Consider the following 19,987-nt stretch of genomic DNA (forward strand, 5'->3'; position numbering starts at 1 on the left):
TAGCGCTGCTTGGCGCATCCTACACTTGTGGCCTTGCTCCGCCCGCCCTCTCTTTGCATCACATCCACCATGGAGCTCGTCAAGTTGTGCTTGCTTGTCACTGATGTTGAGGACCATGACAAAGGTGCCCTCACCACATCCAGGCTGTCAACATGGGTAGGCTCCTCGTTGCCGTGTGCTCCGCATCACGACCAATACTAACCCTCCCTGCAGAAGCAGCACCACCCACCTATGAGGCCGCTACCTTGACGAATCACTGGGACCTCGTTGCCAACTATTTACCCATCCACGACCTCTGTTCCTGCGCTTTAGTCTGTAGCCGCTGGCACACTACTTTCAGCCCTTATATTTGGGGCAATCCAGCATCCCACTTCGGCGCCGATAACGATGCCGTTCATACCGCATTGACCCGGTTTCAGCGAGCGCTGCGGACAGTCAGGTTGCGTGTCCGGGAGTTGACGCATACCCTTCACTTCTCTGCGATCGATGCGGATCTCTTCGACAGCCCTGATGAGCATTGGTTGGGAGATATCCTCGAGAGCTTACCCCAGTTGCAGTCTTTGATCGTGAGAGGACTGTCGTTCTTCGATCATGGAGTTTTGCAGGCGTTGAGCTTGGACCGTAGCAAGTCAAAGGAGGCTCGTCGTTCCGGCACAGAGCTGCCCGTCTCAATCGCGAATGCTCCGTTTGGCTTACGGTTGTTGGATGCCTCGAGATGTGACAATGCAACCTCGCATGGGCTGGCCAAGGCTCTGAGACGTTTTGAAACTCTCATATACTTAGATCTGTCCTTCACTGCCGGTGCGAGAAGCTTTGCTGTTATGGCGGCGATTGGGAATTTCACTGGTCTGCAGGTCCTCAAGCTCCGCGGCATTCGTCTTCATGATGGAGGACTTGAACAGCTTTGCAAACTGATTCGCCTGAGAATCAGAAGTCTGGACATTAGAGACAACGAAATAACGGATCGCGGTGTCAATGCGTTGCTTCTATTGTCCTTCCTTGACGGCCCAGAATTGGCTCGTCAACGACAAGCTCCTCTGGCCGCGGCCAGCAAATATCAGGGTGAGGGACTTGAGTCCTACCTCCGCAAGGCCTTTACGAGCGACTTTGTGGACCGCTTGGCGATCGAGGACGCTCCAGCTGATGGTCTCACTCATCTCTATATTTCTGGCAACCGAATCACAGTGGACGGAGTGTATGCGCTTTTGCGGACTGAAAGAGTGCATGTTTTGGATGCTGGATCGATCAAGTTGGGTACTGAACAGTCATCGTCCACGTCAGGCCAAGGTGCGCGCTCCAGAATGCATCAGTGCGGTATTGAGAAAATCATAAGAGCGCTGAAGGAGGATGCCTCTGGAGCTTTGACATACCTGCGTGTTGACCATCGCCTCGTCACTTATGGGACTCATCGAAAGAATGAATCAGTAGCGGGCCTTGACGAAACGCTGGTTTCCGTTGATGCGTTGCAGCTGAATGCAGCACTTGGCGGAGGTCAAATCGACCGCATGGACACTAGTCAGCAGGAACCGCCGCCGTATGAGGCCGACGATGGCATTGCTGAGCCAGCTCCCGGCTACGGCACTATTTATACAGCTACCGCCAACGATTCCGTGGAGAGTAGCAAGGGACAGGAATACTCGAGAGCCGAAGAAGTCCATCCTTTGACAACTCACACGCAGTATCCCGCTGTATCGCCTCCTGTCAGCTTCCAGCCTGCCATGCTGCCCTGTCTTGAAACACTAGTCCTCACAGACTTCCCATCCTTCTCCTCCAACCGCACGCTGGCCAATCGTGTCATAGCATTCATCGAAAGCTGCGCTCGAGAAGCTGCTTCCGCTCGCCGAAGGGCGGTACTTGACTACGATGTTGCGCCAGGTCGCAAAGGCTACGCTTCTACACTCCAGGCATCCGCTAGGAAGTCTTTTGCGTTGACGCGAATTGTGCTCGAACTTGCTCCGCCACGTCTTCAGCATGAGATGGATGTCATGACGAGCAGTTTCGGGCGGCATGCACAGGAGATGAAGTACAAGTCTATGACCGAAGACCAAGACAGCGAGACATTCTGGTCGGCGTCGGAGAAGGACTTCAGCTTCTTCTCGGCCGACGAGGACTCCACGGTGTCGACCTCAGACACGGTCGCCGCTACTAGCCCTCTGCACGCTCCCACGCTCGAGAACATCTCGGTCGACAATATTGCCTTGATCAGTGCTTTTCGGAAAGAGCGAAAGCTGGCTGCTCAGCGTAGTGTTGAGGCGGGCGAGGTCGACGCCGAGATCGAAGGGCTCTGGGACGGGATCATTTCGGTCGTGAGAGACATTGGGTCGGCACGTCGGGATGAGGAACTGGTCTATTATGGGACAAGACACAGGACGGCTTGACAGTATGTATACGATGAATCGGGTCCTTCCCCATGCAGCAAGGACTAGTATCGACCATCATCCGCCTTTACAAGATCAGCACCCTTCTCCGCAACCGCATACGTCGTCGACATGATATTCCCCGAAACGTGCCCCGCAAACACCGACGCATCAATCACCCGCAGCCCATTGACACCTTTCACCTTCAACTTGTCGTCCACCACCTCTCCCATCGTACAAGTTCCAATCAAATGGTACTGCGTCGAGACATGGTTCTTCACAAACTCAACCCGCTCCTCCTCGCTTTCAATGCTCGCTCCTTTCGGTGGCAAGATTCGATCCGCCAGACTCTTGGCCAGCACGGGACGAGCGGCGGCTTTGTCCATCCATTTGATGCCCTCGGCCATGATTTTTGCGTCGGCGGGGTTGCGGAAGTAGCCTGGGTCGATGACGGGGTGGTCGAGTGGGTTGGCAGATTTGATGTGCACGGTGCCGCGGGAGAGAGGGTGTTCGAGGCAGACGAGGAGGGAGACGCGGTTCTTGCCTTCGGGTGGGGCAGCGAAGAACTCGATCTGGTCGTGGCCTTTGCTGACGTCGAGTTGAGCGCCGATGCCTGGGAGGATGGGTCAGTGGGGGCGATTAATCGTGTAAGTAGGCCAAAGTACTTACAAAACGTCTGGATGTTGGCAAAGCTCGGATCCGACAGCTGGCGTACGATGACATCCTCCTGCCTCTTCTCAAAGTCCGTCTTCGCCAGGGAGTTCTTCCTGATCTCACTAATAGTGGCATCGAGCGTCTCCTTGTCGACCAGTGAGGCGTATGATACAAAGCCCATCAACATGCCAGGACTGCCAAGTGGACCATTGTTCGTTTTCTCGTACATGGCTTGCATTTGCTGCTGGTACTCAACGCCGTGCATCGCATCGAGCGACTTGAGGCCGTCCTTGAGGTCGTATAGCATACCGCCGAGGACGTGATCTTGAAAGTTGAACCCCACCCGCTCGTTCTCGATAAGGCATTCCACGCCAGCGGCAGCGAGGACTTCGCGGTTCCCGATACCGGACAGTTCCAGGAGCTGTGGACTGGCAATCGTGCCGCCCGAGACGATAACTTCGCGAGATGCCTTGACTTGCAGCTTCTTGCCGTCGTGGATGAACTCCACGCCGGTAGCGGTGTTGCCGTCCAGCAGGACTCGACTAGCGTGAGCCTCGGTCAAGACCATGAGGTTCTTGCGGCCAAGGTTTGGTCGAAGATATCCCGTTGCAGAGTAGCTGCGCTTTCCAGGGTCGTCGGAACGGTTGACGGCTGCAAGAGAGCTGTAGAAGCCCATGTGGTCTCCCGACCAGGCGTCATGAAGGGTCCTTTCGGCGCCGCCGACTTCGTAACATGCCTCGCAGAAGTCGTACTCAAATGGCTACAACGGACGGGTCAGCCATTGCACAACGCGACAGGATTCGGATAGAAGCTAAGACCTGCTGGCGTCACCCAAGAGACAGTCTCAGGAACAGCCGCAGGTCTTCTGCCCTTCAGCCTCACCTCATAGTAGTCGTTGAACGAGGTGTGTATGGGTCCGTCTGTGCCGTGATACTCCTCTTTCGCTCCCGTGGGCATGTACTGTGCGCTGGGAGGCTCCTTCTCCGATGGATCGAGAGTCTGGTGTTGTTTGAAGTATGGGACCATATCATCCCATCCCCAACCCTCATTGCCCAACGAGGCCCAGCCGTCGTAGTCCCCCTTCGATCCTCGCACATACATTAAGTAATTTATAGCTGATCTATCCGTCCAGAGAGATGAGGGTTAGCTACGTTCCATACATTGAAACGTGGTAGCAAAGTCAGACCGTGGACAAAGTTTGAGAGACTTACGATCCACCGAGCATTCTGCCACGAGGCATGGAGTACTTCTTGTTGCCAGCTGTCGGAACCTCTTCTGAGACATAGCAGAAGTCGTACTTCTCCCTGCCGATGAGCGTTGGGTAGAGACCTGGCGTGAACACCTGAGGATCGTCCATGAGGTTCTTGCCGACTTCAATCACGCCGACCTTGACATCGGGGTTCTCGGTCAGACGTGCTGCTACGCAGAGGCCTGCGGTGCCGCCGCCTACGACGAGGTAGTCCTGTATCGACGGTCAGCCCTGTTCATGACTTGGGTGAGGTTTTCACACATACATATTCGTTGGACACAAACTCGTCGACACTGCAGAGTGCCGACCCAGAGTGTGCGTTCACGCCGTTCGTACCGTTCGTAGCGCCTGGCATGTTGATGTATCTTTCAAGGTCAAGAGTATCTCGAGCACAACTTCAGAAACCGGCCCACGAACGAAGACTCCGTCTTCTTATATCGCTTCGGCGCAATGGAGCAACGGCTACAACGCAGATCGTGCCGACTGTCATGCCCCTCTTCCATCCTTTCCGGGCACTTGTGTCGTCTGTGTGAGCGGTTGACAGAGCTCGGTCCCTGCATGAAATGTCTTGTTTCTCCGCATTCAGCTTGGAAGAAGCTCGTCTCGTGTACACGTCGTGACAAGCCGTTCGACCCCTCCTCAGGTCGTCGATCTTGCCCTTCTTGCCGGCAGCGCTATTGTACGTCTCTGAGATAATGACTCAGCTGTACGTTGCCATTGAACTGCACATAGCCGTATGTGAGCTGTTGATGGCAAGGGTTCACACGTCGAGCAGCGAACTACTTACGAGACCTGAGCATCGTGACGACCGCGCGGACGGAGAAAGAGCAGCAGTGGGAGCTCGAGAGAAAGAGCAGCAGTAGGAGCTGTATGGAAGGAGGACCGTCCTGTTGAGTCTGCTCAGACGTCTTGCGAAGTCAGCGTATGCATGTCAGACTGTCGTTGGCGTAGGAGAAGGGAGCAGTATAAGTGTGAGCTTCTGAAATCTCGATCAAAGACTCAGCGCCTGCGTCGTTCTCTGTATCATCAGCGTCTATTACTTCGATCGAATCAACTCATTGTCGCCAGAGCTTCAAGATGTCAAACCTTCCGTCACCCGCTGATCATTCACCAATATACACGCCCCTCGCACAAGACCAGATCCGCGTATTGCATATTGAGGGCAGTCCCGATGTCGATGCCAACCTTTCCTTTCGACTCGAAACGGTATCGCTTCTCGACAAGCCTCAGTATGTTGCGCTGTCCTACGCGCAGGGCGACACAACCCATCGAACTCCCGCCACCATCGACTATCGGACCGTAAAGATAGCTGCGAAATTAGAGGTTGCTCTGCGTCACATGCGGAAAACCGTCACTGGAAACACTGCCGTGGTCTGGGCCGACGACATTTGTATCCATCAGCGTGATCTATCGGAGCGCAGCCATCAAGTTCTGATGATGCAAAGAATCTACCGGGAAGCCTCAAGCGTGTACGTTTGGCTTGGGCCGGCCAAAGAGCATACTCCCGCAGCCTTTGACCTGTTGCACGCAATGCATCGCGACACCGTCCAATTCAGACCGTATGGAATCCGACCACGCAGAGAGCTTCGACCTCACTTCATGAATGAAGCCCACGAATACCTCGGTCGATATAGTTCAAGAACCTCCGCTGCCGAATTCGCAACGGCTCTCAACGCCTTGTCTTCCGTGCTCAGAACGTCATGGTTCCATCGCGTTTGGATTCTGCAGGAGGCCGTGCTGAACGACAACACCGTGTTGCACATGGGCCGATATGAGCAGACCATTGTAAGGAGCGGGTGGACTGCTTTTATAAACATGATCGATCTTCTCGATACGTTGCCGAATCAGCAGTCATTCTGGGAGGCTCGTACGAAGCTGGTCGACTCAACGAGCGGACTACAAGGCCTTATGAAAGCCGAGGCCTTGGTGCGATCGCTGTCAGAACCCGGAGCAACGAATTTCCGTATCCTGGCGTTGACGATGTGTCGAGGACGAGGAACATCAGAAGCTCGTGACCGCGTGTATGCCGTCCTTGGCCTGCTGCCCGAGACCTTTGGTGTAGTTCCTGACTACGAGAAACCAGTGGAAGACGTCTTCCGCGAAGGCTGCGTGGCGATGATTCGGGAGACCCGAGGATTGCTTCCTCTGACGCAGATTGGAGCTGTCGTACCTGGTCTTGCTTCGTGGGTTCCGGACTTGCGCCAACCTCTTAGAGATTCCAACATTGGCGGTATGGACACCGAGTCGCCGCATGTGTACGGACGCTCGACAGATGACTTCTTTCAGCCCTACGAGGATCGTCCTGGAGTCCTAGCAGTAAGCGGAGTCGCGATAGGTGTTGTGCGCAAGGTTTCCCTACCGCTCGGCCAACGTTGGGCAGGACCAGAACTGTTTCCTAGCCCTGTAAGCGTACGGAATCTGTTCAAGGAATTCGGGCAATTTGCAATCACTTGCGGCATACCTTCACCCTTCAACGGCCTTGACGACGTAATGCTGCGAACTCTCTCTTGTGACGCTTACTTGGATCACGTCACCAACCTGCCGTATCGTCACACTGTGGATTCAATGGAAAGACTCCGCCGCGTAGTGCTGTGGGCGCATCTCCACCGCGACGCAACAGGTGACGCAATGCCAGATTCCAGCGCTTGGGCAGACGCTCTTTTCAAAGCTGTAGGCAATGTGCTGCTGTTCTGTGGCGGTGTTTGTTTCGGATTGGGGCGAGAAGATGTCGAAATAGGCGACGTGGTTTGGCGCCTGCGATGCTTGCCACTCCCTTGTGTCCTGCGCCCGCGAGCTGATCTTGCTAACGGGTACTTCGAATTTCGAGGTTGTTGTTATCTAGAAGGTGAGTGAGAACACAATAGCGAAGATTCCAACTGCTCGATAAATTGACATCCACAAGGATATATGGATGGCGAGATCCCGTCGCCTACTCTCCGTAGTGACGATCGACGTACGACAGGACAGCAAGAGCGCGAATTCCAGAGTATCTTGCTTGTATAAAAGAGAGATTACTGCGAGACCGAATTTCGCAGTCGAGCAGCGACCTGCCAGCCCAGATACTTCTGGAGTACCATGGACAAGCGACCACGAAGCTGGAGACCTGCACATAAGCTGGAGATTTTCAGAAAGACAGTTCGAGGAGGTTTGGCTTACCATTTCTTACCGTTGGAGACAAAGTGCACTTCTGTGGCCGTGTTGCCCTCTGGAAGGAGGAGTCGACTCGATGAATTCGAGCTTGGTCTGAATAGTTCGCAGTAGCCGCCGGCCAGAAATCTATTTAGGTCTCTGTTGAGCAATGCGGTACAGAGGCGCTCAGCCGGGCTTCATTAAACCGTTGGACAATGGGAGGCTTTCGCAGGGGATCAGATTGCCTGGGAAATTGTGAGCATGTCAGGTCTTTGCGGTGCCGCCATTCAAAGCCATCTTTGATCCTTCCTCATTTCCGGCGAGAGTCTCCAATTCTTCCAAATAGCGCTCTCGATCTTTGAGCTTTCTCTCCAAGAACCCGGCATCATTGGGACGCCACAAACTCGCCAAGAACCAAAAGTCGTTGAATTTAACCTCTTCTGTGATGTAGGAAAGATGATAAGGCACTATGCGGTCGTGGAAGATGTCCGTAAAGCCGATGGGATCCATGAAGGCAAGCGTTATCCAGAACGTGCCGCTTGCCCACGCTTCTCGCATGATAGACGACAGAGATTTGACACCACTGCGACCTAAGAGCCGCTCTTGTGCTTCCAGCGCTTGAACGAACTGTTCGTGCCTCGGGCCGAAAGTCTCTTGATCTAGTTCGTCCACGAATTCGCCTCCTAGCCAGTATGGCGGCTGCTGGAACTCCAAGGGCCAGGAACAAGAGAATTCCAGGTCGATGATGCTGATAATATTCCACTCATCGTCCACGATGATGTTGCTGGGGTGTAGATCCGTCAGAGTGAATGCGAACGGGCCAGAACGAAGATCCTGTCGGAACATCTGCGGGAAGGCGGCTCTTGCAGCAGCGAGGCTAGACATCTGGCGGTACCCATCACCGTTACTTTCTATGGCATTTGGCTGGTGGACAGTGCGAGTGTCGAACAATGCCAATTGCTTCAAAATGAATTCGTCGACAGTTGAAAACGTGGAATTTCGAAAAATTTCGACGGGTATGCCCTCGTTCTCCTGCATGACAATTTCCGTGCTAAGAGGCCGATTGTCCAGGTGCAAGTAGCCGTTATCGTCGAGCCGGAAAGCTCCAATGCGAGGTAGTGGAATGCTGGCGAGGGAGAGGATGATTCGGGCCAGATCGCGGCAGAGATTTCCTTGCAGGCTTGCATCATCGTGTTTCTCCTTCCAAGTCTCCGAGAGCATTTCGGCGTTGGGTATCAGTTCAATGATCAGGTAGCCCGTCTCCAGCCTTGGGACGTGGCGGGCGGGATGCCCAACATAGTGGGATGGCAGCGGCAAGCCGAAGAGCGCGAGAATGGAACAGCGAGCTCGCTGGACCCATCGTGACCACCAAGGGAGAAAGTCAGAGCGAGTGAACTAGAAGAGCCTCAGTCATTAGTGAACCATGAAGGTGGCACTTGGGAGATGGCCGTACCCGCTGACCGGACGATAAGCCGAAACCATATAGCTGAGGAATAGGCACCTTGGGGCAAAACTGCTGGATCCAGGCATACGCGGCGGCCTCACACCTCAGCTTCTCGTCGGCATTGCCGGGTTGCTGCGCTTCTCCAGTGCGGTATGGGAGTGGAAGCCGGACCATGACGAACTCTGGCACGAATGCATATTGCGTCGAGACGGCAACGGGCACGCAGAGATTGAAGGATCCGTGTCGCCAGTATGCTTGCGAGGAAACGACACATTGCGAAGAGAGTACGCCCAGGTGATGACTGACCACAGCGCGGATTCTGTCGCGCTGTCCCTCCAATCGTTCGTAGAACGCTCGTTTTTGTTCGGGGTACTGGGCGGCGTGGACCACATTGCGAGCCTTCGCTTTCGCGGCAGACAACGTGACGGGGCCACTGAGCAGTTCAATGTCGCCCGCCATGGTACCCGACGGGACTTGATGCAGAGCACAGGTGTGCGCAAGTAAATGCAAGTACTTATGGGCAGAGGAATAGGGTTCGGTAGCTAGATCGACAGGAAGTGTCGCGGGCCGCTGCCCCTTCTAGCGCGTATGAGTCGTATCAGGAGTACTACTATACTCTACTCCCGAGGGCGTACTCAAGGCTAATTCTATAGGCTTACAGCTCCTTCATGTATAGCAGTGACGAAGGAGACATTAATGAAAGGGAGGCAGCGTGATGCCTTAACGTTAGGATCGCCGCTTCCATGTTTATCAACGTACTGTGCAGCCGTCGTTCGACCTTCAGTCCACTCTAGAAAGCACTCAGCTGGGGTATACCGCATATGCCTCTCCACCACAACCTCCTCAGATTTTCATCGTTCCCCTCTTCTTCTCCCAGAAGTCCAGCGTACAAGCCGCCAGAAAGCACGGAATCTCCCTCCTGCCCTCGACCCAGAACTCGATGTTCGCCCTCAGCTCGCCCGCAAAGACACTCTCCACGCCGCCACTGACTTTCATCGTGCCGTTCTCTCCATCGAAGACGATGCTATTCTCCATTTCCTCCGCCTCGCCATCTTCGCCGATGATATGCGATGTCGGGTGGAGGATCGAAGTGGCCTTGACACGTCCGTTCGGCATAAAGTCGAGCTTCCAGCCAAGGATACTGCAGACTGCTTCTCGGAATTCGAGTGATTTCGCCGAGAATATCTGCTTGAGACGGAGAGTCTTCTTCTCTGCCTGCGCGAGCTGAGCTTTGACATCGTCCAGCTGGTTGCGGTAGTTGTCGAGAGTGCTGACGGGGACCACTTTGGTTGTGTGGCCGCTGCCTTCCAGTTGCGAGAGCAATGCGGCGTTCTCAGCGCGGAGTGTGGTGAGAGTAGAGAGCTTGATTGCTTCGACATCCGCTGTCGGGTTGGACCGAAGTTCGAGGACACGGGTGCGAGAGGAGGATTTCAGCGTGGTGATTTGCGAAAGACTGGCTTTGAGCTCGGCTTCGAGCAGTTGATTTCTTGACTGCAGCTTGTCGAGATCGCCTTGGAGAGTGCGAGTCTTGCGGCGCAATTCGCCCAGTCGCTCATCGTTGGCATCGTCGTCTTCTCTCGGCCTTTTGAGCGGTGACTTGACAGGCGCAGGCAGGGGTTCTGCCTTCGAGAGGTCGGCTTGCAGTGTCGCGACTTCAGTACGATACTGATCAAGCATGTCTTCGAGCTCGTGGATGCGCTTAGTCCGCTCTTCATCCATCTGCTCGGGAGTGAACTCCGCTTCCTCTGCTTCAATCGCCCTCACTTGTGCGCGAAGAAGTTCCACTTCTTTAACAGCAAGATTTCTCGCACGCTCTAGGCGAGCTCTGATCTTTGCATCTGCTGCAGATGTGTCCTTCGCTATGACAGGCTCTGTCCGTGCTTTCCGCGCCGTGTCAAGTTCCTCCATAAGGCGGGCTTTCTCAGCCTCGAGTTTGCTGATGCTATTGTCTTTCTCTAATAGCTTCGGGTGTATCGTTCCAAGCTTGTCCAGCAGCTCTAACTTCTCCAATCGCTCCTTCAGCAAGGCTTTGGCCATTTGCTCCGGCGTGTCGTATCGTAAATCGTCCTCTCCCGGAGCCTCAGTCTCGAGGTAGCTAGACCAGCCTTGCTTTTCATCTTCGAGAATTCTCTTCTGCAACTGTGCCTCCGCGAGCTCTTTCCGCAGATCGTCCATCATACGGACTTTGGCCTCCAACGCTCGCTTCTCCTCTTCCACTACTTCGATCCCCTTCTGCACCTTGCGGAATTGCTTGATCTCCGCCGAGTATTCCCGATTCGATGTCTCCAGCTTCTTGATGTAAGCCACCTGCTCCGTGAGCTCCTTCTTGATAACCGCAAGTGTATCGGAGTCTCCAGTCTGTGCCTTCAGCCGTAGGACTTCATTCTCCAGCTCTCCAACCTCTGCCTCTTTCCGCACCAGCTTCTGTTGCACGGTCTGCAGGGCCGTCACCTTCCCGCTGAGATCTTGCTGAATGTCCTCGACTGACGCCTGAAGTGAGGAGTACTTTGACTCCAGCTCACTGAAGGCATGCTTCCCTTGCCTGTCCTGTGACTCCAGGTCCGCCTTGGCCTCCTCGAGATCGTCACGCAACGAGCGGTTGTCGTCCTGTAATGACCGCACCTTTTTCTCCAGCTGTAGTTTCTCGTTCGCAGCCCGGTCCTGAGTGTCCTGGAAATCCCGTGCAATTGCTTCCGCCTTTTTCACTGCTGCATCTCTCGCACTCTCCGCTGACACAGCTCGCTTATAATCAGCCTCCGCTCGATTCTGCGCTTCTCGAAGCTCCTGCTGCTGGTGCAGTTCATATAATTCGCGCTCCTGTTTGATCGAGTCCAGTTCGTATTGTGCCGTTCGCAGTTGTGCTCGGAGGTCCTCGGTGCCGACGTCTGCGCGGGAAGCGGTGGACTGCTTCATGCTTTCGCGTAGTGCTGGTCGTGCTGGTGGCAGCATCTCGCCTCCAGAAAGGAAGTCATAGGTTGGTTGATTGGCGCGAGCCATCGTGGGCCGCGATGCTGGAGCACAATGACAAAAGCGAAGCTGGGCGGACGCGACCAAACAAACAAAGGAAAGCGCGCGCATGTGAAAGCGGAAGTGGGCGACACTGTGTGCCAGAAGTCGTGTTGAATCTGATGGAGTTGAAGAGAATGCTTTACCGCCCACCTCATGCGGTGCATGTCACACAACGAGCAACGATCCTGATGCACATCTCCCCAATTCGTCGCGCAGTTTTCACAGTACATATATCGCTCGGTTGGCTTTGATGGTGCAGTTTGAGCAGAAGCACGGAGACGGAGGTAGCATTGGTGTCACGATTTCTGGCGCGAAGCCGTACAGAACTTTACTCTGACCGCATCCTTCCCCATGAGGTTGACATCGTTCTCCGTCCTTCGCCGCGCTGCGCTGCCTGCCTCTCTTTCTCACGAACCTCCCCTTTCAAACATGCATTGATCACATGCTGCAAAAAGAGCACTGGCATTTGACCCTCCGCGCTGACTCCCACTGCTTCGCCAGATCACGTTCCTCGTTCCACATGTACTCAAGATTGCCAAACCCGACCAGCTCGAGGATAGTCCTGTCGTCGGCCTGGTCGTCCATGTACGGGCCGAGACACTCCAAAATCTGTTCCTGCATCTCCTGATCTGGAATCCTCTGGTCGCCCAGGAGTACGAACTTGAGGGTCTGGATTTCGCGGTGCGCGCGTATGACATGGGAGAGCCAGTCTTGATACTTCCGGGGTAGCTGCTCGCCATAGCACCGCGCCAGCTTCAAAGTCATGGGCAGAAAGACTGTGATCCGAGATATCGTTGCTGGGTACTTTACCTCGCCGTAGTCGAAGAACAAGGTTGACTCCGGCAGGTATGTGGCGGTGCTGTTGGAGATGAGGCACTCGCGAGCCTCGGAGTTGATCTGCTTGTTCACGGCCAGAAGAGCGGGAGACGCCGAGGAAGCGCCTAGAGCGTCGATTGCGGCGTCGTCGAGGTTCTCTTTCGCCTGCACCTCCAAGACCGTGGCGCGCTCGTCGTTGTGGCACAGCGCGATGTCGTAAATGGCGTTGCGGATCTCTACAGAGCAAAGCATGGAAGTCAGCAGATGTCTCAGACATTGGTGGAACGAAGGTCTCCGAGACGTGTATCATCTCCGTGATTCGACTCGAACTGCACGGCATGAAGTGCGTCTTGGTGGTGTGGTGGTGGAGCGTGCATTTTGAGCAGGAGAATGGAGGTGTGCCTTCCACACTTGGGTTACTTACCTGGAATGAGGTCGAGGAAGCGGAAGGTCTGCTCAGAATCGAGCTTTCGGAGCTGTGTGAAGCGTCAGAATTTGCGTGTCATCGAGGATGGTCAATTTGCTTACCTTGCGGATGCACTTGCTGCGGCCCATCTCGCGGCGGAGATTGCCAGTGCGCTGACGATAGAACTCGCGCAGCTCCTCGACGGTGCAGCCATGCGAGTAGTCCAGTGCGAACTTGCGTAAAGTCATGCTGGGTGGTTGGTGGGCGGTCGTTGGGTGGTCGGTGGAGTTGTGTGGAGTGGTGTGTTGCGAGAGAGCGTGCAGAGCAGATGCGTTGCTCCGCTCGTTGAGTTGTTGTTGGTCGAGTGTTCGAGTACCTTCACGAATGCCGCTGCTGCTGCTGCCGCGCGGCGAAAACACAAAGCACGAAAAACTTACAGTGCGGAGAAGCTCTGGTGAAGCTGCTCAAATGAGTTGGTGCGGTCGGGTGATGCGCACAAGGTGCTGCATCGATGTATGTGGTGGTGTGTCGATGTGGTGGTATGGTTGGATGATGTTGTCGGGAGGTTTGTTTGGCTGAAAATTTCGATTCTTGTTGACATTTCTGAAACAGGTCGTTGGCAAACACTGCACGATGATTCACCCTTTTCACGTGCAAGTCTTGGCGGGGCGCGGAGAGGTGTCCGTCGCAAGCGCGGAAAGAACCTGGACTGCGTTAAGGACAAGAGCATTTCGACTTCTTCCGCGGCTCAACTTCGTCAGTCCTTCGAGCATCAACAATCATGACGCTCCCCAAGTACGCTCTCAACTATCAGAACTGCGATCTGACAGAGCTTCGCAAGTTCTATATTCAGCGACATGCTCTCACCGACATCAGCGGCATTGCAGTCCACGACCTTACGAAGGGCGAACTCATTGCGGCTCTGGAGTCTCTGGACCACACCTCGACCTTCCATTTCCTCGACCTCGCTCCAGAGTTGCGGCTGATGGTGTATCCTCACCTGCTCTCACACCACTACAATCAGACTCTTGAACTTGGACCTCCCTCACCCGCTTCCGCATTCCCTGAGATTCTGAGGGCCTCCAAGCTCTGCTATAAAGAAGCGCGGGATATTCTGTACGAACAGAGCAGTCTCACTCTCTATTTCTTCGGCGAGGAGGAGTGGTCGGGCGAGCCACTGGAAGTCCAAGGGGATGTCAAGTTCAGGGATTACGGAGAAGTGCCGGACCCTCATGGTCTCTCCAGTCGGCTCACTCCATTCGCCGATGTGCAGTACGTCAATATCCTGATTGTGGACTTCGACAATCCTACAAATCCAGGTCCGAGTACCGGAGTTGCGTATCTCTTTGCCGCAATTGTCTCCACCTTCCGTGCTGGCAATTCTCTCAAGGCGATGGTCATCAAGTTCAAGTCCCATCACTTCGATGGCTTGGAGGAAGTAGGGAATGCCTCTCCCGGCGTGGATGGCATCGCCACCTCAGACGATGTGGAGGATTTCGACAAGACATTTCGGACGCTGTTGAGGCTGCAGAAGCTGCCAGCTACCATTCGTCTGGAACTTGTGGACTTTCGCAAAGCTACTTCATCGGCTTTGCGAGGCTTGCTAAAGGAGATGGAGGGGCTGAGGTTATGATTGACTCTCGTGGTCTGCACGATTGATTCCACGCCTCGGATCGACGATTTGTGAGCGAATGGGACTGGTGCTTCACATGTGTTGTGGCTGCAGAGAGCTGCCAGTCATCATGCGTCTGCAACTTGTGGACTCTCGCAAGGCTAGTTGGCTAGCTTTGCAGCGCTTACTACAGGAGATGAGCGGTTTGGAGGCCTGCTAAGGTTCTGGTCAGCACGATTGCTGCTTACATGTTGGTTCCACGGTTCGTGAGCGAACGGGACAGGCGCTTCACAAGCGAAATAGGTTGGCGTACTTCATGGTAGGACATCCATTTCGCACATGCTGTTCACTTCACTTCACGGTCTCATCTAATTGCATGGTCCATTCGCTTGATTCCATGTCTATGCACGAGCGAGATTCGCATTGTCTGCTGATATTCGATCGGCAATTCACACACAGGCAATCCATCCAAGTGGCTTGCACGGACAGCAGCTGACACTCACACCCACAACATCGACGCTCCAACACCATAACTTCCACACAGACCTCTCTTCCAACCATCGCCACGCGACCCATCGCATACCAATCTTCGCATACTCCATCACCACCGACAACAAAGCTCACGGTCAACAACACGTTCCTCTAAGCGAGAGCGCCGTCAAGAAGACGCATCGTCCCGCACTACCATCACCATGGAGCGTCCCACCAAGCCAGTCGACTACAAGTCGCTCTCGGATGAAGAACTGCGCAAGCTCTGCGTGCAACATGGCCTTTACAGCAACAAGCGTAGGATGCTCGCAGCACAAACCTACATCAACGCACTCAAGGCTCGTGATCGCAAGCTGTTCGGCATTCGGCCTCCCAAGCACAACTATGCCCTCGACTACAAGTGCTACGCCCCGGCAGATCTCCGCAGCTTCTGCGTGCAACGCGGTATATACGATCAGAGCCGCAGAGACATGGTGAAGAGCACCTACGTAAGTGCGCTGAGAACTCAAGATCGCCAGGCCACCTTCAGATTCTTCGACCTCCCGCCGGAATTGAGGGTGGTCGTATACTCGATGCTCTTAAATCATCAGCGCGGCGACAAGGTCGGAAGAACCAAGACCTTGGCTTCCATCGCATACCCACAAATCCTCAGAGCTTCGAAGCTATGCTACAGGGAAGCACGCGGAGTCTTGTACCAGCAGAGCAGCTTGACCATGAAGGTCTCGACTTGGGATGAAAGACTCCGGGTCCGTGGCGACATTGCGTTCGGTGTCGAAAAGGGCAAGGAGACGGTTGACTTGTTCGGTCGCCTGCTTCCGAAATTTGCAGGCATCTGGCACGCCAATGTGGTGCTAGTCGAGGACGATTACGGCGATTTCGATGACTGGAGTCTCGAGTGGACCCTCCAAGCACTCGTGAAGGCCTTCCGCAGGAAAAACGCCCTCAAGACATTGACCATCAAATTTGTATGCACGTGCGGCAGCAGACGTCGCCATGAGCGCAGGAAGAAGGGCGAAGCAAAGACGACTCCCCAGGAGATCGAAGAATTGGAGACCGAGCTACGCACATCCCTGCGGAGGCTGCCAGCAACGACTCAAGTGCAGCTTACGGGCTTGGAGAAGATCAGCTCGCAGACGATGCGCTTTATGCTCGCGCGTGCGGACTACGTGCAGGAAACGAGACTCAAGTCTACTCCAGTTCACACGTGAGCTCACGGACGACTCCTGGGCACAAAGTACATGAGCACCAACATCAGGGATGGCAGAAACCGCAACGACGAGTCACCATCTTCGCACAGAAGTCGCCACACCAAACATCAACACATCCACACCAAAAGCACAACTACGCATCCCTTCTCCAATACCAGCCAGCCGAAGCAAAGAAGACTCCCAGCAGCGATGCGCCCGACATTCCAAAGTAGCCAGACATCACAACTCGCACTATCAGCCCAACACATCACTCCCAGCTCGAACCAGAGTCATTTACATCGGTGCGAGCATCAACAAACATCAATATCCCGACATGAAAAGCACAACCACACATCCCTTCCCACCATCAGCGAGAAGAAGCAACCCAGACTCCCCGGCATCAACACTCCCGACACAACGAAGTGCCCGAGCATCACAACCCGCACCTTCAGTCCAACATAGCACTCCCAGCACGAAGCCGGGGCACCCATATCGATGCGAGCATCATCATATCAGCACCATTCCGACATCAAAAGCATAACCACGCATCCTTTCTGCACCATCAACGAGATGAAGCAAAGCACGCTCTTTAGCAGCGATATCGTAGCGTACGTTACTACCCGAAATCAAAAGTTCTGTTTCGAATGATCGTGCCGACCCCTTTCACCTGACCCTCACAGTAATGCCAGTACCTGGAAATTAAGAAGCGCTAGCTTTCAATGCGAGGCCATCCGTAACACCTCCATGATACGTCCGCTACCCAACCTGTACACCGAACAGTATGTCTCGTCAACGTGCTTGTACACTTTTCTGTTCCCTTCCCTGTTCGCCCATTTGCACCACCCATCTGTACATCCACCAGACAGTGACCTGGAGACTCGCCTTCTACTGGCAGCACACTTCTTTCCATACCAACCTCCACGCACCCACTCCGCTTCCCCTTGTCGCCCACCACCATCTCCTACCAACGTATCTGCACACGCAACATTATATCCCGCTAATTACACCGTACCCCTATAATCCCGTTCTCTCATCGTAACTGACCTTCACCTACACGAGTCCGTCCTCCTTGGCTAGTAGACCCGTTAGTTCTGTCCCCTGTGGTTGTGTTCGTATCTGTATGCACGATCGAAGAGGATGAAGAAGGAGAGCGAGAGGGAGTCAAGTTGACGTAGATCAGGTAGAAGCCAGTTCTAGGCAGTATTTTGGAATCTATTCTTTCGCCTTGCCCTTCCTTTCTTTTCCAATCCTTTCCTATCTGAGCCCTGTATCTCCAAAGTCATCAAGTGTCATTCGTTTCCAGAACGCCCAAGGTGCAGTCCAAACCTAGGACACCATCCCTCAGGCATCCATTCGCCGGACCCAATTCGCTCGAATCGCAGCATTTTCCAAGCACAACCACTGCATCCACTCAAAGCATAGCACTTAACCTCTTCTCCCCCTCCGCCCTCACCGCACCCTCCCTCGCCTGCACACCTCCCACCACTTCATTCTTATACACACCCTCAGGATCATACATCTTACTCCTAATCCAGCTCTCCAACTCCTCATCTCCCAACCCTCTCAGTCCCACTTCCCGATCCACCCCATCCCTCTGCGCCGCGCGGATAACACCTCGTGTTACTACCACGCTCACCTCACGAATCCTCGCAATATCCGGGTACAGCCAATTCTTCTCCACCTCCTCGGGAAGCAAACTCGTCGACAAGCTCTCCGCGGAAGCGTAGATCATATTTTGAGTGATGGTCAAGGACTTGGATAAGATCGCCGCAAGTCCGATTCCAGGGAAGACGTACATGTTATTTCCCTGGCCGGGAACGAGTTCTTCACCCTTGTAATTGAGAGTGGGGAACGGCGAGCCGGAAGCGAAGAGGCATTTGCCGTGGGTGTATTTGATAGCGTCTTCAAAAGTGCACTCGGATTTGGAAGAGGGATTGGAGAGGGGGAAGATGACGGGTCGGTCGTTGAGTTCTGCCATGCGGCTGAGGATGGCGGGCGTGAAGGCTCCGCCGATGGTGGAGAGGCCCATGAGGATGGTGGGTTTGACGTACTCGACGACTTCGGAAAGGGTCTTGAATTGCTTTCCGTGGTTGTCGTCGCGGGCGAAGTAGAGCTTGTGCTCGGCGAGGGGGCGGCCGGGGCGGTCGAGGGTCACCATGCCTTCGGAATCGACGAGGGTGAAGCGTTTGCGGGCTTGCTCTTCGGTGAGACCTTCTTTGATGAAGAATTCGGTTAGCTGCTTCGCGACGCCTACGCCTGCACTACCGGCGCCGAGGAATACGGCTCTCTGATCGGCAGGCGCGACGCCGGATTGCTTCACAGCGTTGATGAAGCCTCCTGTGATGACGGCGCCAGTCCCTTGGATATCGTCGTTGAACATGGTGTAGGTGTCTTGATACCGCTCGAGAGAAGGAAATGGGTTCTTGAAGTCTTCGAACTGAATGACAATGCTCGGCCACCTGTCAGTGAGAGCAGCCATCATCTCGTCTAGGAATTCCTTCTCCTCTTCTGGCGTGACCTTGTCTCTCCGGCTGCCCAAGTAGAGAGGATCGTTTCGAAGCGTCTCATTGCTGGTTCCAAGATCGAGGCAAAGTGGGAGGGTCTTCTGAGGATGGATACCAGCGCAGGCAGTGTACAAAGACAGCTTGCCTACTGGGATTCCCATACCGTTGACGCCCAAGTCGCCCAGACCGAGAATGCGGGAGCCATCGGTGACCACGGTTATGTCGACCTCATGTGGCCAGTTTTTAATGACGGAGTGGAGGTTGCCTCGGTCCTCGAATGAAAGGTACATGCCTGTTGCGATGTCAGTCACAAAGCTGAGGTTTCACAGCCGGCTCAATTGACCTTCGGGTTGTGTGTAAAGTTCCGACCATCTTTGACATGCTTCTCCAACGGTAGGTGTGTAGATGAGAGGAGTGATCTCCTGTATAGTTGTCAGACCATTCGTTCGTGTTGCAATGCTCTCTGCTCGATCATTCCTACCTTGATGTTCTCCGACAGCAAGCGGTAGAAGAGGTGAACGTTCGAATTCCGTAGCACGGACAGATATTGGTATTGCTCAATGGGAGTCTTGCGAGAGTTCAAGATGGCCATGCCTGTCAAACGGCATTAGTTTGTGTGCAACCTTGTCCTGTCCTCCATCCACCAACTCACATCTCTTTGTCTGATTCTCGAACGACTCAACAGCGGGAGGAGTAAGACCGTAGGTATGATTTCGTTTGCGAACTTCGATCGAATTTGAGGTGTCATAGTCGGAGCTGGGAAGTGAACTGTCAGCGTGGAAAGCTTTAAGCCATAGGTGAGAGATCCGAGGATTGAACCAACATACGGAGCTGGTAGGTCTTGATTTTGTGATTGTCTTGAGGTAGGATGTGATGTCGCAGCTCCCTTGAGGTTCTGCACGATATTGGTCATGGTCGCGGCGGATTTGGAGGTCGAGGCGAATGGTCGTGTGAGCGATACCGGATCGGAAGTGGAAGAAGTTGGAGTGAGTGTCGGAGTTGTGGTGAAGTAGCGGAGTCGCGGAGAGTTGGAGTGAAGATGGAGAGAAGTTCGAAGATGTGGAGGAATCGATTGGCGAGGGAGTTGTGAGGTGATGAAAGCGTGGGAGCAGCGAGTGGTGGCCCTCATGG

The 19,987-nt window shown here is 54.3% G+C and overlaps 8 protein-coding genes across 8 annotated transcripts; 4 read left to right on the forward strand and 4 right to left on the reverse strand.

The window, feature by feature from the left end:
• Window positions 1-224: 224 nt before the first annotated feature.
• MYCGRDRAFT_21185 (uncharacterized protein) lies at window positions 225-2,372 on the forward strand (the record flags this gene model as incomplete). Its single annotated transcript, XM_003851318.1, has 1 exon — window positions 225-2,372. A coding segment is annotated over one exon (2,148 nt), but the record flags the coding sequence as incomplete, so codon positions are not given.
• A 50-nt stretch (window positions 2,373-2,422) lies between these two features.
• Window positions 2,423-4,767, reverse strand: MYCGRDRAFT_72806 (uncharacterized protein; the record flags this gene model as incomplete). Its single annotated transcript, XM_003851904.1, has 5 exons — window positions 2,423-2,970; window positions 3,027-3,771; window positions 3,894-4,131; window positions 4,223-4,473; window positions 4,526-4,767. The coding sequence occupies 5 exons, from the start codon at window positions 4,613-4,615 to the stop codon at window positions 2,423-2,425; spliced, it is 1,872 nt and encodes a 623-aa protein (XP_003851952.1).
• A 570-nt stretch (window positions 4,768-5,337) lies between these two features.
• MYCGRDRAFT_109741 (uncharacterized protein) lies at window positions 5,338-6,934 on the forward strand (the record flags this gene model as incomplete). Its single annotated transcript, XM_003851319.1, has 2 exons — window positions 5,338-6,663; window positions 6,848-6,934. 2 exons carry the CDS (start codon window positions 5,338-5,340, stop codon window positions 6,932-6,934), a joined length of 1,413 nt encoding a protein of 470 aa, XP_003851367.1.
• A 719-nt stretch (window positions 6,935-7,653) lies between these two features.
• MYCGRDRAFT_86381 (uncharacterized protein) lies at window positions 7,654-9,292 on the reverse strand (the record flags this gene model as incomplete). Its single annotated transcript, XM_003851903.1, has 2 exons — window positions 7,654-8,784; window positions 8,843-9,292. 2 exons carry the CDS (start codon window positions 9,290-9,292, stop codon window positions 7,654-7,656), a joined length of 1,581 nt encoding a protein of 526 aa, XP_003851951.1.
• Window positions 9,293-9,676: 384 nt separating this feature from the next.
• On the reverse strand, window positions 9,677-13,312 carry MYCGRDRAFT_109742 (uncharacterized protein; the record flags this gene model as incomplete). Its single annotated transcript, XM_003851902.1, has 4 exons — window positions 9,677-11,933; window positions 12,327-12,783; window positions 13,083-13,134; window positions 13,187-13,312. 4 exons carry the CDS (start codon window positions 13,310-13,312, stop codon window positions 9,677-9,679), a joined length of 2,892 nt encoding a protein of 963 aa, XP_003851950.1.
• Window positions 13,313-13,845: 533 nt separating this feature from the next.
• On the forward strand, window positions 13,846-14,697 carry MYCGRDRAFT_93695 (uncharacterized protein; the record flags this gene model as incomplete). The annotated part of the gene is made up of 1 exon (XM_003851320.1): window positions 13,846-14,697. One exon carries the CDS (start codon window positions 13,846-13,848, stop codon window positions 14,695-14,697), a length of 852 nt encoding a protein of 283 aa, XP_003851368.1.
• Window positions 14,698-15,368: 671 nt separating this feature from the next.
• Window positions 15,369-16,373, forward strand: MYCGRDRAFT_93696 (uncharacterized protein; the record flags this gene model as incomplete). The annotated part of the gene is made up of 2 exons (XM_003851321.1): window positions 15,369-15,599; window positions 15,684-16,373. 2 exons carry the CDS (start codon window positions 15,369-15,371, stop codon window positions 16,371-16,373), a joined length of 921 nt encoding a protein of 306 aa, XP_003851369.1.
• A 1,390-nt stretch (window positions 16,374-17,763) lies between these two features.
• On the reverse strand, window positions 17,764-19,985 carry MYCGRDRAFT_93697 (uncharacterized protein; the record flags this gene model as incomplete). Its single annotated transcript, XM_003851901.1, has 5 exons — window positions 17,764-19,148; window positions 19,200-19,278; window positions 19,338-19,450; window positions 19,509-19,624; window positions 19,684-19,985. 5 exons carry the CDS (start codon window positions 19,983-19,985, stop codon window positions 17,764-17,766), a joined length of 1,995 nt encoding a protein of 664 aa, XP_003851949.1.
• Between the last annotated feature and the right edge of the window lie 2 nt (window positions 19,986-19,987).

Source organism: Zymoseptoria tritici, chromosome 6, assembly GCF_000219625.1.
Source record: "Zymoseptoria tritici IPO323 chromosome 6, whole genome shotgun sequence".
In the NCBI taxonomy this organism is placed as follows: Eukaryota; Fungi; Ascomycota; class Dothideomycetes; order Mycosphaerellales; family Mycosphaerellaceae; genus Zymoseptoria; species Zymoseptoria tritici.